The following is a 17,503-nucleotide window of genomic DNA, read 5'->3' on the forward strand; positions in this document are numbered from 1 at the left end:
TAGAAGAGAGGGCATTTGTAATTCTGGATGTCTTAAAGTGTGGTTCTGCTATGTAAGCTCGAGAACAAGTTTCTTCAGTCTTCCTATTTATTTACAACTGCAAGGTTTCAGTTGAAGGGTTTAACATGTATGCATTACTTGCATACCCCATGGATCTCAGCCAGGCCTTTCTCATTCCTCTGGGAATGACAGCACCCTGTTACATCTGTGTAGTATGTTTAATTTGTTAATAAACTACAACATTTTTTTTTTCTGATGGCATAGTATGTTTTATAATTTGGAAAGCACAAAAAAAGTACAAAGAAGAAAAATGTACCTGTAATCTTTCTGCTTGCTTAAAAAGCAGTATGTGTGAATCTATAACTTCTATGTATGTATGTATCTATATAGGTTTGGGGTCATAGTGTAGATGTATTTTGCTCACTTTTTTTCCTTCATGTATAGTGAACATTTTTCTCTGTCAAAAAATATTTTACTTCATGACTTTCATTGATGGGATATATATATGTGTGTGTGTTTGTGTGTGTGTATATATATATATAGTGGGATGTATGTTTATACATATTTTTTCTTTGTCTCTCTTTCTCTCTCTATTCCATTGGACGGAAAGGCCATATGTAATTTAACCAGTACTTTTCTGCAGTAACCCACCATTTCACAGCTGAGGCTTTGTGACCCTACCTTTTCTAAATGATCCATATTCATGCTGCCGGTTGATTACAAAAGTATCAGGGAGTCTTACCAGGTTGTTCTTAGGTTAAAGATATTCAGGGTCTTGATGCCCTTGGAGATCAGGCATAGATCCAATTACTTTTTTTTTTTTTAAAGTAAATAGAAATCATCACCTAGATTGATCTCCTGAAGCTAAAAAATCAAGCCCTTTCAAGTTACTTGAGAAGGTCAGAAGGAAAATGTTATGTTACAGGGCTTTGTAGCTACCATTCTCACAGCTCAGTGGAATGATGTAGGGAATATTTTCATAGAAATGTTTCTCTTTTAGAGATGTTTTTCAGATAAAGAAGGCTTGTTTAATTCAGGAAGAGTTATTTCATAGGAAATTAAATCTTTGTAAATCCTTTATCACATTTCCACACTTGCCAGTTCTCTAGCAAATGATGGCTTTCAAATGGTTCAGGAATAGTTTCTTAAAAGGAAACAATTCCATGTTTTGTACATACTCATTTTTTAATTTTTGAGTTGGTTAGGTAAGAGAAACTTGTGCTTTCTCCCTGTGGATGTCTATGGGTGATATTAGCAGTTTTAAAACTCAGAATGGTAAATACTTGTAGTGATTTTTTTTTTAATTTCACCTGATGAGAATGTTTTCTTGGGTGTGATGAATGACTCCAAAGAACTTTAAAAACACAGCCAGTGATGTTGGCCAGGTGCTGGAGAGTTGCTGCTGCGTAGAGATCAGTAATTGTTACATCTTGGTTTGGTATGCCTGGTAATGTCTAATCATGTTGTGTTCTTGGGAACCATGAAAGAATTTTCTTTTCAAGTCTTCGTGCATCATTTTTCTGACATTGATCAAAGTTTGGAAAACCAGTATTATGTATGTAGCCAGGGCATTCATAACTGTCTTACATTCTTAATCTTTTGGCTATTTGGTTGAAATATATCTATGCTTTTTAGATATTGAAAGCATAATATCCTTTAACCTATAACTGCAGAGTTAAAATGAATTTTATGTGAAATATTTAGTTGTGGACCACATCTTCAGCTTTTTATATGCCACAGTGGTCTTGTTTTTTTCCCTTCCATTGTCTGATAGTGAGGTCATTTTCAGTCCTCTGAGAAATTCTATTCCCAGCCAGATGCGGCTCATATATTAAAAGTAGCACCTGTGGCTAATATCACAGCAGCTTACCATAAATTTACATGGTAACTAGGATTATATCTGTCAAGACTGTTAAAAAACATCTAGATTTAATTTGATTTCCAGTATTGTAGGAGCTATCCAACATTTTGCTTCATAACTATATTTTAAAAGTTAAAAATCACTCCATTGTTAAGTTTTATAGCACTCCTAGTGCCCATTAAGTTGATTTGTTCAATGAAGGTCAGAGTAAAGCAACTTGGCTACATTAAGATCGGAAACCAACCCATTTGTGACAAATTTAGCCCTTTCGTGTGAATCTTCTCAACGTCTCTGCATTGATTGGATTCAGGTGTAGCTTATGTCAGTAGCATTTAACCTCAAAAGAATGAGCAGTGTGATTGGGTTGTTGTAAATTATGGAGCATTTTGCCTTCCCTTGTTTGAACGTAACTGTTGACTCTGCTGCCCATGCCTGACTGCTCCACCGCATCTGCCTAGAAATTAGTAGTTTGGTTTTACAGACATCTTGGAAAATTGGGGTGCATGCCCTCACCCCTTTCCCTCCTTTATGTGACCCTTCTAAGCTGTTTTATTCCCCATTATCCTTTGAGTCATCTCCCACGTGTTATGATTTGTACACCTGCAGTTCTAAAATTATTTTGGGGTGTCGTTATATCATGTTGTTCACCAACTTTCCAGCATTTATGGATACAATAATGATTCACTGTAAATCAAAATAATTTACAAGTTACAGATAATCTACTCCTACAAATAAGAATTGAATGATTAATTTCTTTGGCATCCTCCCATTTGAACGTGAGTCCTTAAAAAGAAACCAGTAACATATTTCTTTGGATTCGTGAAAACTAATTTATAGTCCAGAACTGAATGAAAGCATAAGTTCAGCTTTCTGGACATTCTGTATTTTGACATGTAAACAAATATAAGCTAATTAAGATATAATCAGTGTCTCTGAGCAGTCGTCTTGCTCCTGAGAGAGTCCTTAGGGTTGATCCCGTGGGTGAGGCAGCCTGCAGGACCTCAGAACTGGGTTCATAACCCTGAGTGGGCATACCCATGTTAGGTTGGAGCTCAGTGTGGAGGCATCTCTGCCTTGCTGATTATCCTTCTGGAGGGACCTTTGCAAGCTTCTTTGAGCCTGAGCCTCACCAAAGGGAATGGTAGCCTAGAATAAGGTGGTAGTGCATGGAAGAAATAATTTGGAGTGAGGCTAAAATTACATACATTGAGTGTGTTACCTGGTGTAATTAATCACTTAACAGTATAAAAAATTTCCGTAATGAGCAGTTTGGAGCCTTGTAAAATATTTTGTTGGTAAATCATGACATCATTGTCCACTTCTAGGTTAACTTGGGCAGCTGCCCTCTCCCCATCCCCCCCCCCCGCCCTTGTGACCCTGGATTGCCAGTGCAGTGTCCACTCAGAGGTATGTGGAAAAGAGGGGTGAAGATGGAAGATGGGTGTGCCCAGCACCAGTTTCTGACCCAGACTTTCTCAGTTGTTTACTCTTCTACCTCCTTTCTTACCAGGTCTTCACAGTTGGCCTTTCTGTCCTCTCCTACCACACTGTGGGCTCCTAGGGGGACAGGGACAGTATCACGGGGCCCAGAGTCTGGAAAGGTGCTTGGTACAGAGCAGCAGATTGGTATACATGCATATCCTGTATTTTCAGGGACAGACTGTTCAGGAGATGCCAAATATTCCTGTTATGTTAAATGTTTCAGATCCTGTACAGAAAGTGGAAACGAGAGATTTTGCTGGCCACAATTAGTTTTTCTCCTCCATCTTCCATTGCAGTTAGAAGCATATGTGTGGTTTTGTTTTTAAATGTATCAGTTAAAAAAAATAAATAAATAAATAAATGTATCAGTTGAGGACAGTCCCGGTGGCACAGCGGTTTAGCGCCGCCTGAAGCCTGGGGTGTGATCCTGGAGACCCAGGATCGAGTCTCACGTCGGGCTCCCTGCATGGAGTCTGCTTCTCCCTCTGCCTGTGTCTCTGCCTCTCTCTCTCTCTCTCTGAATGAATGAATGAATGAATAAATAAATAAATAAATAAATGTGTCAGTTGATGTTCTGGAGGAGATAGGAATCATGAGAGTGCTGGCCATGCAATGGGTCTGCCTTGCCACATAGCCTTTTTCAGGATCTCAAGGTTTAGCCTACAGAGGGCCCAGCAGCCGCATCTGTCCAGCTACCAAAGACACAGCCTTAGAAGGTTGATTTTGAGAACAAAAATAAAATGTATTTTAGAAGACCTGCTTATTTTCAAAGAGAAGTATTATTTACCCTTAACTCAGAAATGAGTTAAATCCTAAAAGAATCACTGAAGTGCCCAGTGCCAGCTTTTATCACTCATTAATACTCTGTTACTGTAATTGGTTTAGATATGGTAGAAATGGCTAATTTAGAGTCAAATGGGCCAACTTTTATAGCACAAAATATGTATAAAGCACTTTTGCATGCACTGGCTCATAAAACATGTTTACTTTGGTTCTTTCATGAATAACATCTCACATTGAGAAATGAAAACTGTGGTACTTAACTGCATTTTAGAATTTTGTTTTAAGCCATGCAAAACAGCATTGTATAATTGTTTTTTCAGATGATAGTATATATGAGTATATATGAGTAAAGTTTATATTTCTAGTAATGAAATCCTCACTTGGCAAATTTTGACTGTTGTTATATAGTTGGTGTTGGATGAACAAACAGATTTTACGTGAAACATTTTTTCATTCATTATACAAGCAAACATTTTTTTTAACTGCATGCAACTTTTCCTTCACCAAATTCTTAAAAAATAAGAATCCTTTAAAAATCCAAAACTTTGTTATAATGAGTCTATGTTATATACATCTAATATTGTAATACTCTGGGTCTGTAATTAAGAATGGGCTCTGCTGACCAGTGTTGGGAAGAGGCACAGAAGAAAGTTACAATACCTTGCCTATTTACAAATTAACCATTACCTGCCAAAAGCACATCAGACCCACACAGCGGACATCCGCTAATCCAGTGGTTAGCCATTCCGGGCTCTAATGCACACTGTTTTACACGTTAACGGTTTTGAAGTTCCAGGCCAGAGCTGACCTTTCACATGTGCTCCGTTCACAGTAGGAATCTCCACTCACTGCTTCCTGTCAGACTGGATTATGGTGACACAGCCCAGGGCTCACTTTGGCTGCAATTAAGTTTTTGATCAGAATTATTTCGTTCACAAACAATCACATTTGGTAAAATGTTACATCTGCCCTGAAAACCACTGGCAGCCTCTCAGTTTATCAGTGTGATGTGACTGTAATTCTTCATTTGTTTTTCATAAAATGGCAAACCATCTTCTACATGTTTTTTTTTTTTTTTTCTTTTGCCAGTTTCTGCCTTTCATTTCTTTGGGCTTGGAAGGAAACTATATCTTGAAATAAGTATAGATCTACCCGTAGACTTTGGGAATTTGAATGGAATTGTCTTTGGTGCAGAACAAAATTATCCAATTGAGCCAAGATTCAAACATTATTTCCGAAAATTGTTAGTGGTCGTTCTGTTTCTCACACAAGGAAACGTTTTAGCTTTGGGAGTGGGGGGTTCGAGGTTTTGCTTCTTGGTCTGCAGTTCTGTAGCCTCTCTACCTACCATGTTGCTGCCTTGCAGTATTTATCGTCATGCGCATCTCGGGCTTTGTCACTGTGGTCACTGCCTTGGGTACCAGATATGAAACCGGCTGCGGCTCTGTTAGCTGCCCCCCATGTGGTGCTTTGACTAGCTTCTAAAAGTGATTTTCTCACTGAGAAGTGGCAGCAGAGGTACTCTGAGGTCGCTTTTTCACTGGCTAACTACGTAGCCTCTGTAATATGGTGTGGCTCTCAGCGACACTGAGTTTCAGAGCCGATTTTCACTGTTGAGTGTCATCACCCTTTGGAGCAGAGACCGTTACATGGTGGTTTTGTGGGTTGGGTGGGACACTTGAGGAGCACAGGGTTGGAGTTTGGATTGGAGTTTGGGTAAAGGAAATGAACCTCTGACTTAATTTTGTGCAAATAGAGGCTGGGAAGCTGGTGCTGAGGTGGTGCTGTGCAGGGGAAGGGATAGAGTTAGCAGGTTGTGAAGTTAGGAATGCTTGAATGCTGTCTGAAATTCAAGCATTAGGTTTAGAAAGTTCAATTACTTTTAATGTATATGTAGAATGCTATTAAAGGAACTTATTACCAGGTTTTAAGTTATTGAGTTAAAACCCAAATCATTTCCCATTTGCTTTGGTGGGACCAAACTTACTCATTACTAACTCATAAACTTACAAGTGGCAACAGAAAGGTGTTGCATCAAAAAAATCTGTTTACCTTTAATTTTTTAAGATTCTCAATGAAGTAGGGCCTATATATACTTGTGAAAGCCGAAGACTTTATTTAAAGGGACTGTAAATATTAGATATATTAATGTAACCATCATCGTCTCTATTGTCAGTGGTGAGCGGATTTTTTTTAAGCTAATCCATTTTTTTTTTTTAATAGAGGACCAGGGGGAGGAAGGAGGGAAAGAAAGAGAGACTCTTAACCAGGCTCCATGCCCAGTGCAGAGCCTGATGTGGGGGCCCGGTTTCACAACCCTGAGATCATGACCTGAGCTGCAATCAAGAGTTCGGTATACAAAGGACTGAGACATGCATGTACCTCAGGTTAAACCCATTCTTACAGTGTTAGTCTTTAACAAAACACCATATTTGAAATATATCTGACCATATTTACTGTTTAAAGGAAATACATTTAAAGAAAGTGCTGAATAGTACTGAATTTCGAGGGAAAACACCAACCTAGAATCTTCTCTTTTAGTTATCATTGGTCAGTAATACTCTGCCTTCTTAGTAATACTCTGTATGTGGTATACAAACAGACAGTGGCCAGACAGGATTTCTAACTTAATTACAAGCTTATGTTAATAACGGTCATTGATTTTCTTATTTTCAACTTTTTCGTCTGAGATTGTGGAATTTTTAGAACTTTATATCCATAACCTGTTATGCCCATGTAATAATGTGTGTGGGTCATCTGCTGAGTTAAAGGAAGCTTCATCATCTTTGAAGGAGGTTTTAACTGAAATTTGAGGCAGTCAGGAGAAAGTAATGCAAAGTGCCTCACCTCAGTCTATGCTAAAAAAGCAGTGACTGCAGAAATCCTCTGCAGCACCCACCATGTGTGGACATGATCTCCAGGCCCAAAGCCTTCACTGCATCTAAGGAAGGCAACAGATGAAACACTTAAGAAGGTTCAAAAGTGCTCTTTCTGGAAAGGCTGGGACAGATAATTGTGACTTGGTGTCCACTCTCCTAGTATATGAAACTGAAAGATAAATGGGATACTTAACTACCTTAAAGTTTTACTAGCTCATATAAAAACACTTCTGAGATCCAAAGTAAGTTATTTATGCCAGACAAAGAACTCTAGACTGTCTCCTAAGTACCATGAAAAAAAACAAACCCTTACTTCCTAAATAGTATGATTACTGGCTGAAGGAGACTCCAAGTCTATGCTCTGAGAAGAATCTTAATAATCTTCTTATCATCATCATCATCATCATCATCATCATCATCATCATCGAACACAGAACTTATCTCTGTATTCTGGTCATCACATCACCCAGCAGGAGGAACCCTGCCATCATTGGTCTTCCCCCTTACTGTTGCGGTGGGGAAGTCAAGGCTGGCAGGGAGGAATAAGTATCCAAGGTGGGAGTGCTAAGCCTGTACCTCAAGCACACGTTCCCCTTTTCTGTTTCTGGACTTCATGTATCACAGGACCATTTAGGCACTTTTCCATAACATTCTGTGTGGGCTCAGAAGGATTTAAAGTTAAAGCAGAACATCTCTTTAGATGTTTAGTAGAGAAAATTAATTCAAACTAAAAATTGCAAGACATGCTTTTCTGAGCCTTGAGGGTTTGGGCCAGTTAAGTGCTGCAGTCCCTGCCAGCCCCAACCCCGTTGGTCTCATAAAACATGGCACTCTGGATCATACATGTCTTTCAGAACCTCCCCCGAATTTATTTCTGAGCCACCCAGGCATCCCTTGCCCACTCTCCACAATCACACTCTCCACAATCACAGCTCAGCATATTTTTTGTATTTGAATTTGTAATTGCTCATAATTCTCAAGGTTTTGATGAAGAATACATCTCAGGGCAGGCAGGGCCCCCAAGTTTGCGCTTGGTGCCTGAGGAAGATTAGGCGGAGCAAGACAATAATGGAGACTTTAACCTCATTATGGTCTACCAGTGTCATCATTTTGAAAGCCTAAGATGGAGATCATTTGATGTCTGTTGTACTCTTTTCTCTAAGCACTAAAGTCAGAGCTACGTAATAGCAGTTTTGCTTCCTGACTGCTTGGCCTTTTCACAGCTGCTCAGCCAGTGGTTCTTTCCTGGAGAAACCAGAGCTGAGCATGAAGGGTGAGTGGCAAGCCCCAGTCACACATGTGGCTGGAAGAAATATTTGACAATAAGAACCTTGGTCTCAGAGAAGTCTACTCTGGGGATCTTTCCACAGCGTACTCTCCCTGCATGTTGGAGGATTTGACGACAATGTCCCTGTTGTTTGAAGTTTGTTGGGTGGAGTGTTTGTTTTTACAGGTTCAATTGTCATGGTTTTGGCACAGTACTTGTGCTAATTGGTTGCTTTAATAGGTGCTCAGCTAAAGAGGACTTTACCATATTATCTAATGTTTTTACTGCGTGTTGAAAAAAAAAAAGATTTAAAGAAAGATGTCTCATTTATTCCATAGACCTCAAATTATACAGTTGGTCTTCTAGTTTTGCCCCTAAAACTCCACAATGTATTGATAGAGAATTCAAAGAATCTTAATGTTCAGAAGGCTTGACTTAGAAAGACATATTTGGTATCCATGTCTCCTACGTGCTTGAATTGTGTACATGAAATAGTTTCTCAAAGAGAAGATGACGCATTCTCTCTGAGATTGTGTGGCTTCTAAAAAGAAGTAAAGAAGACCATGGAACTAACTGAAAAATGAGTAAGATGTTTTCATGTTCAGAGTACACAGTAAATGAATAGTACTATGACAGTTGAGGGGAAAGGCATAGGAAAAAAATTATAAAAGTTCTTCCTTTTTCTAAAGTTTTTGTTCTGTTTAATTTTTCTCTTTAATTAAACTTTGAAAGGGATGCCTGGGTGGCTCAGCGGTTGAGCATCTGCCTTTGGCTCAGGACATGATCCCACAGTCCCGGGTTCGAGTCTCACATCGGGCTCCCTGCATGGAGCCAGCTTCTCCCTCTGCCTCTGTCTCTTGCCTCTCTCTGTGTGTCTCTCATGAATAAATAAATAAAATCTTTTTTTTTTTTAAATAAACTTTGAAAGTAAAAAGTATAGGAAACTTATTTTTGCTATCATTAACTTTTAGGTAAAGGAAATAAATGGAAAAAGTATAACCTGACATCAGGGATTTGTCCTAGATATACATGTGGGGGCTTTGGAGTTGGGCATACTTGGATTCGAATCCTAGCTTCACCTTTGATGAGATGTGTGATTCTGGACACATGACTTAGACTCTTACAGCCTCAGTTCTCTTCTCTGTAAAATAAAAATGATCAACCTGCTAGATGGTGATGGGCTATCATTATTAGCTGCTGTTCTTTTTAATTGAACATTTCTGTGTGTGAAGGGACTGTGCTATGTGATTGGTACACATCACCTCCTGTAGTGTCCGTAGGGAGTCTTAACCCAGCCAAGTGTTGTAGCTTGCTCAAGGTATGGGTACAGAACCCAGGTTTTGGATTCCTAGACTAATACTCTTCCATCTGCTTCTCACATAGTACTTTGTTTTTTAAATGTTCTATTCCTCTGAAAATGAAATACAATTGTAAATAAATTAACCAAGTTTATCCATTCCCCCTGTTGATGGGCATTTATTTATTTATTTAAAGATTTGATTGATTGATTGATTCATTAGAGACAGAGAGAGGCAGAGACACAGGCAGAGGGAGAAGCAGGCTACCTGCGGGGAACCTGATGCAGGACTCTATTCCAGGACCCTGCGATCACAACCTGAGCCAAAGGCAGATGCTCAACCACTGAGCCACCCAGGTGCCCCTATTGATGGACATTTAGGTTCTCGGCACTGCTCATTATTACTGTCAGTTCTGTAACAAGCATCCTTATGTCTCCTTATGTACAGATGTGAGAGTTTCCTTAGGGTATAGATCTAAAAATGTAATTGCTAGGATAACTCTTTGGCATACAGATTGAAAAAAATGAAGATGCAGGATTGTGACAAGTCAAGGCTTGAGGACAGTCACATTGTAGCTCATTGGATAAGGCTCTTCATCATCAGAGAACCGCATAGTGACCTAGGTCCTCATGATTTCAGAGCATTGTGAGCTGATTTTGAAGTGGTACTAGAAGTGTGGGAAGATATATAAACATAATGAAAACAAGAATTAGCTAGTGGGGTCTCAGTCCAAGGTGTGAGTGCTTTAAGGCAAAAGACCTACTTTTACCAGAACTTATTATGATAGCACTAATTTGTAATGTCGCCAGTAATATTGCTTGTTTATAATCTGTCACCTTAAATTTTTACAAAATGCAGAATGTTAAATTCAAACCCATTACGGAATGTCTATTGTCTGAAAAAAGATACTTTCTGTTTGATTTCACAAGATTTATTTTCTTTAATTTCACAAATCAGAGGGCTCCAGGTTGTGACACAAATTGTATCTGTTTGCTGTGTTCATTCCTGTACACATCTTAGTGAAAAACTGTGCTGGTCGGGTTGGCTCAGGTTCTGCACATTCTGGAACTGGTGGAACTGGATTAGGACATTGCAGTGGCCACTCCAGTGGAGCTGGGGTGGGGGACCCACATGCCTGGTGTCTGCTAATCCATCTCATCCCCTTAGATTTCATTTCATTTCAATTTCATTTCATTTCATTTCATTTCATTTCATTTCATTTCATTTCATTTCATTTCATTTCATTTCATTTCATAGAAATGCACAAGAGAGCACACAAGCAGGGGAAGGGGCAGAGGAAGAAGGAGAAGCAGGCTCCTCACTGAGCAGGGAGCCCAATGCTGGACTTGATCCCAGGACCCTGGGTTCATGATTTGAACTGAAGGCAGACACTTAACCGAATGACCCACCCAGGTGCCCCCATCCCATTGTCTTTTAATCATCTCACTGCTTTCTGTGGAGGAATCCTATTGTACACCCGTCTTGATAGGCAGAGGTAATTATATATATTTGCTTGGGTAAGCAAATCGATAAACTTGCAATAAAGTGTATCAGACCATTTCTTTGGCAGGACCAACAAGAACAGCTTGTGAAGCAGAGCCGTTTCCAATGGAGCATGAAAAGTTTTGAAAATTCTCAGTAATAGCAGAGAGCAGCATTTGAAACCATCCTTAAACAATTGTTTGTTTTCCTCTTCCGCAACCACGTTTATAAAAATTCAGTCAGACAGGCGTTTTGTTTTGTTTTAAAATATTTTCAGTGAATTGTTATCTGCCGAATGCACATGTGTTCCTGCACTTTTTCTTTCATGATTGAAACTTTAAACCCTTCCCTTAAGTCCCCCTGAAAAACCTTGCTCTGCCCAGTAAGGTTTGCATATGTGAGAAGGGCTGAAGGGATTTGGACCCTGGAGAAACCTCCCAATTTAAAATCTGTCCTGTGTAGTTGTGCACCAGAAATGGCCATGGTCAGTGCTGCAGGGGCTCTTTGTCTTTATCTTCTACCAAGATTACTCACCTCCAAAAAGATCTTGGTTAATTTGGGTGTTTCAGTTTAGTTAATCAGATCAGGAGTGCTTGTGAACATAGCAAGAGGCATGATTGAAACATTTATAAAAATTTGGCTCATAGTAAGCACCATAATTTGTTGGAAAGAATTACCTCTTCAGTGACGTTAAAAAAAAAAAAAAAAAACGACCCCAAAGATTGTGGTTTATAACACCACACCTGGTCCAGATTGTACTGGACGAATCCATATTTGCTTCGCTGTAAATGATTTTGAGGGTGGAATTCCTGGGTTGTTTTCTGTCTTGTAAGCCCTTGACATTGTACTGGTACCTGTGTGCACACAAACCTCCTGACATGGGAAAGGCCAGCTCAGCCTCCCACTGAAATGCAGGTTGGCTGCATTTATTCTGCATGTTCCTAGAATGAGGAAATGATATGACAATAAACAGAAATGCCCTTGCTGAGGAGAGAAGGGAAGCTGGTGTTTATCTGGTCAGGTGGTTTAGATTAGCCATGATGCGGCTCTGTATTATGTTACTTTAAATCTTTGTGTCCCAACAGGACATAAATTATGAAGATTGTTACAGTATGTTTCATCCTCTGTAAGATCAACAAATTGGAATAATTTTTTTTATAGGAAAATCACAGTGCTTTTGGCAAGGCTATTGAAGCCTTTAATTTGACTTGAGTTTTTCTCAAATATTATGGCCCGATGGAGAAAGTAGGATTTGCATAAGGTATGCAATAATAAACTTTGGAAAAACAAAAGGGAAGCATTTCTCTTGAGGAATTGGATCAAGTGGCAGAGTACTTCCTCTCCAGCAACATCTCTGTGTCTTCTTTGTGCCGGTGTGTGAGAGCCGGTGGTGTTCTTCTCCGGTGGTGTTGCAGGCAAGCTGTGCAGGTCTTGGTGTGGAGATGGAGCTTCATCGGGTGCTGCCGGCCCGTCAGCCCTCACGTGCACAGAGAAGGCAGCTGCTCCGTGGTGGGACTGGATGGGAGCCTGCTTGAAAGAGGGAAAGCCAACTTTCCCATTTATATACTTCCAGGAAAACAGACTGTTTTTCCCCCTCCTCAGGATATTATGAATGATTAAAAAAAATACCCCAAACCCTAAAAACCCAACGTGATCAACAATTGAAGCTAAGGTAATTTATATAGGAGTACTGTAGAAAGAATTGACCTAAGTAAGCATTTGTTCTTTTAAAGATTTCTTCTGTCCATTACTATTTCCTGAATTGTTAGCCTTACTTGTGAATTTTTATCACAGAGACTTAATTTTTTCCTTCATATCCAGGATGCAACCAAGTTTACTTGGCCACACAGAGCAACTTTTCTAGAGGAAAAAAATTGCATAAAATTACTTTGTGTAGGATTCAAGCAGATTGGAACCTTTGCAGTATTGCCCAGTAACATGTTTTCTGTGCAAAGCACTCTGCATGTTTTTATGAGAACACCTTGCACAGTGAAGCTAAGTAGTAGAGCTTCTGATTTACAGGGACGGGGAGAGGGAGGTGAGTGAGGTTTAGGATTCGTTCAAGGCCAGAGAATGAGACAGAGCTGGGATTAGAACTTTTCAGGATGAGATGACACCATCCACCAGACCCTCTGAGTCTTTTGATACCAAAAGCAGGGTAAGTGCTAAGTCTGTTTTACTCTCTCTGTGTGTCCAGCCCGGAGATTTTTCTTCAATTCTTTAGTAATACTGTTTAAAACAGAAACAAAAAAGTCCCTAGTTTCAATCTTTTAACTATCCAAAGGTCTCTCCTTAAGCCTCATCATAACAGGTTGAGGATAAATTCTGAATATATTTGTGGTTTGCTTTAGCTCAGTGTCTGAAGACTCTGACAGGTTCAGGGACCTTTTCAAGTTCACAACCTATGTGTGCACTTTGAAACAAATAAATACAGACGAGTTAAGAGATGGTCTCCTTCTTCACCAGGCTTCTTCTGGATTGGCAGTGTTTTCTGAGAAGTGGGTCTGGCAGGCTGTTTGCTTGCAGTGATGCATTGCAGCCGTCTATCGCTGGAGGTCCTCTGCTGAATTATCTGGAGGTCTGATCGGGCTTGAATGTTTCAGTGGTATATTTTTCTCACAGAAGATATTGGCAAATGTCATCAAAACTGTACTTAAAAACCCTTAAAAGGAGAATTGATCCAATATAGAAATAAGCAAAGACTAAGTATGAATTTGTTGATGGTGGGATAGACCTTTTTATACAGTTACAGATTTTGTGATGTGAGATGAGACTCTGTTTTGCAAAATGTGTACTGCTCATAGAAAATGTATTTTCTGGACAGGTAAGCCAAATAGGTATTGCTTTGTTTCTTTAAAGTATTTTTTGAGTACCATCTCTCCCTACCCCATGCTGTGAGAGTAGGTGTTCTTTCTGCTCTGAACCCTTGTTCTATTCCTTCAACTCTTTTGGTTTTATTGTTGGAGGATCTTGACTTTCAGTTTAATTTAAAATACTCCAATTGGAGCAGAAGCTTTTTTGCCTTCTCTCTATTTAAACTTAGGTACAATAATAGGGCAGGACAGTATCATGTCAGATAATATATTGGAATCACATAGTGCAGGTAGTAGTAGCATCTCTTTAAAAGGAGCCAGTTGATTATAAAGAAGAAAAGGTCGGGAGTAGACTGCCATTTTGCCTGTTATTTGATTTTTTAAAAATGTATTTGGCTAGATATTCCATATATCTTAGTGATCTGGATGCATAAAGTTGAAGCCTAAGGATATTTTTCTATATAAATTTGAATTTTTATAAATTGCATAATGGTGACAATGACAAGGAGCCTGAATTCTAATTCTTGAAGGATTTAATTCATGAATTCTAATTTGACTAAAACAAAGCAAAAAATATTTGGAAGTCTTTGCCATACCTCTTATTTCATGAGACTCCTGAAGGATAACAAACAGGAATTATCAGCTGATTAGGAAAGACAACTTCCAATGAGGCTTTTCCCAAGCACCTAACTGGTGGTCATAAGCAGCCGTAGAGAGAACAGGGAGGCATGAGAAGTTACTTGATATTAGGGAACTCCAAGTAAATGGCTTCTCTAGTGAATTCCTGTTGGGATGATTTTGAAACCCATATTTTCACTTTGCTTTAGAGGGAAATGATGGATAGGAAACTGGTGAAGTGTGCTGATTCCAAGAGAGCAAAACTGAAGGATTGTGAGAAATTTCAGATGAAGCTAATCACACAGAGCTGTTGATATGCCCCATAGTAGCTGATGATGATATGGGGAAATGTAATTTAAACTTACATGCAGAGGAATTTGGAAATTAATCATGTCTTTTTAGGGAAAAGATTCTCAGCTTGTGATCCTCTTGTCCATAGCGCTTCTTTGGCTCACATCAGATATGTGGTATTTGTCTAGTTAGAGGACTTTCCTTAAAAACAAAACAGAAATGATGGGCTCTTAGGTATAATTGTGGGTAGAGGTGTTGATGTTGGTTCAGCTCTGCTGCCTGGAGAAGCGTGGATACTAGTAGACCTCTGTCAAAGAGTAGTCATCTAGCCTAGGAAGTCAGGAGGAATTTATTAATGTAATTATAAATCCTAGTTCTGCAAAAGAAAACTGTTTTGCACCTTGCTTCATTTAACAGTATATTTTTGAAGATAGTATCATATAATTAGCTAAAAGCTATCTTATTTTTCCACATGGCTGTTTGGGATACTACGGTAATTGCCAAAAATGATGACTTAAGAACTTTTCTGTAAGGCTCTGGAATGTTACGGTTCTGTGAGCACAGCTTTTGAGGGTAATGTTTAGAAGTGAGCATGCTACCTCACAGGTTGTATATTTATTACCAACAGCTTAAGGGGCACTAATTTAGCCTACAGTACAGTAGAGCCAGCTGCTCATTTGGTACCTTGTGGGCATTGTTTCAGGTACCTCGGAGAAGCCAGTTTTAAGAGAAAAGTGGGATAGTCTTGGCATGAATTATTGGAGATAATTCTCTACAGTGGATCAATTTGAAGGCAGGTAGAGTAGTGGCCTGGGATTGGTGGGGGTTGTGTCTGTCCCCAGACACCCATACTAAACTGCTTAGGTGTTGGTCCTCAGGTAAGGTCTTTAGTCTGGCTCTTCAAGGACACAGGAATCACCTGCTTGCCTCATATGCTCACCGACAGATTGCCATTTCCACTGGAAATCTTTCTATGAGGATACTTACTTAGAGAAACAGTTTTCAGTAGGTTTCTGATTTTTCATCCTTGTGAGGGTGAATTTCTTTGGTCTTCAGTGGTTCTTCTCATAGGTTTGGAAAGGATCTTCCTGTCTAGGCCCCAGACATTGTAAAGTTAAAGTGTTGGTGATGATAATAATCAGTAGCATTCACTGAGCATCTCATAGAATGCCTGGCACATACTCCATTTTTACATAATAGGAAACTGAGGATCGCTTCAAATGTTAAGTGGTTTCTCTGAAATCAGATAGCTAGTGAATAGCAGCACTAAGATTTCTTTCTTTCTTTCTTTCTTTCTTTCTTTTCTTTTCTTTTCTTTTCTTTTCTTTTCTTTTCTTTTCTTTCCTTTTTTTTCCTTTCCTTTCCTTTCCTTTCCTTTCCTTTCCTTTCCTTTCCTTTCCTTTCCTTTCCTTTCCTTTCCTTTCCTTTCCTTTCCTTTCCTTTCCTTTCCTTTCCTTTCCTTTCCTTTCCTTTCCTTTCCTTTCCTTTCTTTCCTTTCCTTTCCTTTCTTTTCTTTCTCTTTTCTTTCTCTTTTCTTTTTTTTTAGCACTAGGATTTCAATCTAGGTCTCTGACCCTAACATTTCTACACTAGACCAACATGCTCAAAATATGAATGACACTTCGGAGAAAAAAAGCATGGATCAAATACATCTTTGGTTGGGTCTGTTCCTCACAATTCTCATGTTGCTAGTCCAGAGTATTCTTCTGTTGCCGGCAAATTAGTATCTGATGTTCCCTTTGCAGTGGCTAGAACAGTTAACAGTGTTTCCATGAGAAAGTCATGGTGAGTCATGTAATATTCTGGGGCAAAGAATGCCTTTTCTTGGTGCACCAGGCAGTGTTTATGTGGTTGATCAGTCACAACACCATGGGAAGGCCCCGTCCTGTGACATGTGCGTGCTTGGCAATGATCTTGCTGTGCATTTTGCTTAATAATTTTCATTATTTTTAATTAAAGTTGAAGAAGTGCAGACTCTAGCTGAAATTAAGGTAGGTTGTATTGCCGGAATCTGGTAATTACTTTAATTGATCACAAGATAGTTTCCTTGATCACCAATTAGACTAAATTGCCGATCATGTTTCAAGACGTGAAGAAATGCCCAAACTGATTTATGTAATAGTGTTTTCATTTCTAATCAGACGTAAATATCCTTTCCTTCCATAGCAATTGTGTTTTCTAAAAGAAGAGTTGTAGGCCTACAAACATAAAGGTGATTCACAAACAATAGAGTTCTAATTCATTGAATTAGTAAAGGAAGTATTTAGAGGCTTAATGGAGATTGTACTGGGGAAATTACTTTGGAGTCGCTGGTGCTCATTTTCTTAGTGGGAGATATGTTCTTTTTTAGGGCATAATTACAATAGTCTATAATCAAAATATAAAAGGCAGCAGATTTAAAGAACATCTATCAAAGAGAATTGCTCTGGGTAATGAAAGATTTGTATTGTAAATATGTGCTAGAAGTTAAGTCTTAGAACTTTAATAAATTGTACATGTTACTTGGGCTGAAGCTGCATTTTACATTCAGGGTACTTCTGTTAAACATTTCACAGATTGATACAGGGTTTTTGTTTTGGTTTTGTGCATCTGATAGTCTTTCATATTTTCATGGAATAAAATGGAACAAAAGGAACTTTAAGAAAAATTAAAGTTCCCTAGGAATACTTGATTTGGGGTTCATGGAAAAATCTTTTAATTGCTGATGGTTTGGAGATTTCCAAATGACA

General features: G+C 39.0%; 1 protein-coding gene across 2 annotated transcripts in view; it reads left to right on the forward strand.

Annotated features, from left to right (window-relative positions):
• Positions 1–17,503, forward strand: part of PCBD2 (pterin-4 alpha-carbinolamine dehydratase 2) — a 56,090-nt gene that overhangs the window by 25,074 nt on the left and 13,513 nt on the right. Inside the window, exon 1 of one of the 2 annotated variants that reach the window (XM_077911732.1) lies at positions 13,077–13,210. The exons of the other annotated variant lie outside the window; for it this stretch is intronic. Coding sequence (XP_077767858.1) covers positions 13,163–13,210 — 48 coding nt within the window. The 5' untranslated portion in view covers positions 13,077–13,162. Of the gene's footprint in view, positions 1–13,076; positions 13,211–17,503 lie in introns of those variants that run through there. 2 annotated transcript variants of the gene reach the window in all.

This window comes from Canis aureus, chromosome 10 (assembly GCF_053574225.1).
Source record: "Canis aureus isolate CA01 chromosome 10, VMU_Caureus_v.1.0, whole genome shotgun sequence".
NCBI classification, from domain to species: domain Eukaryota; kingdom Metazoa; phylum Chordata; class Mammalia; order Carnivora; family Canidae; genus Canis; species Canis aureus.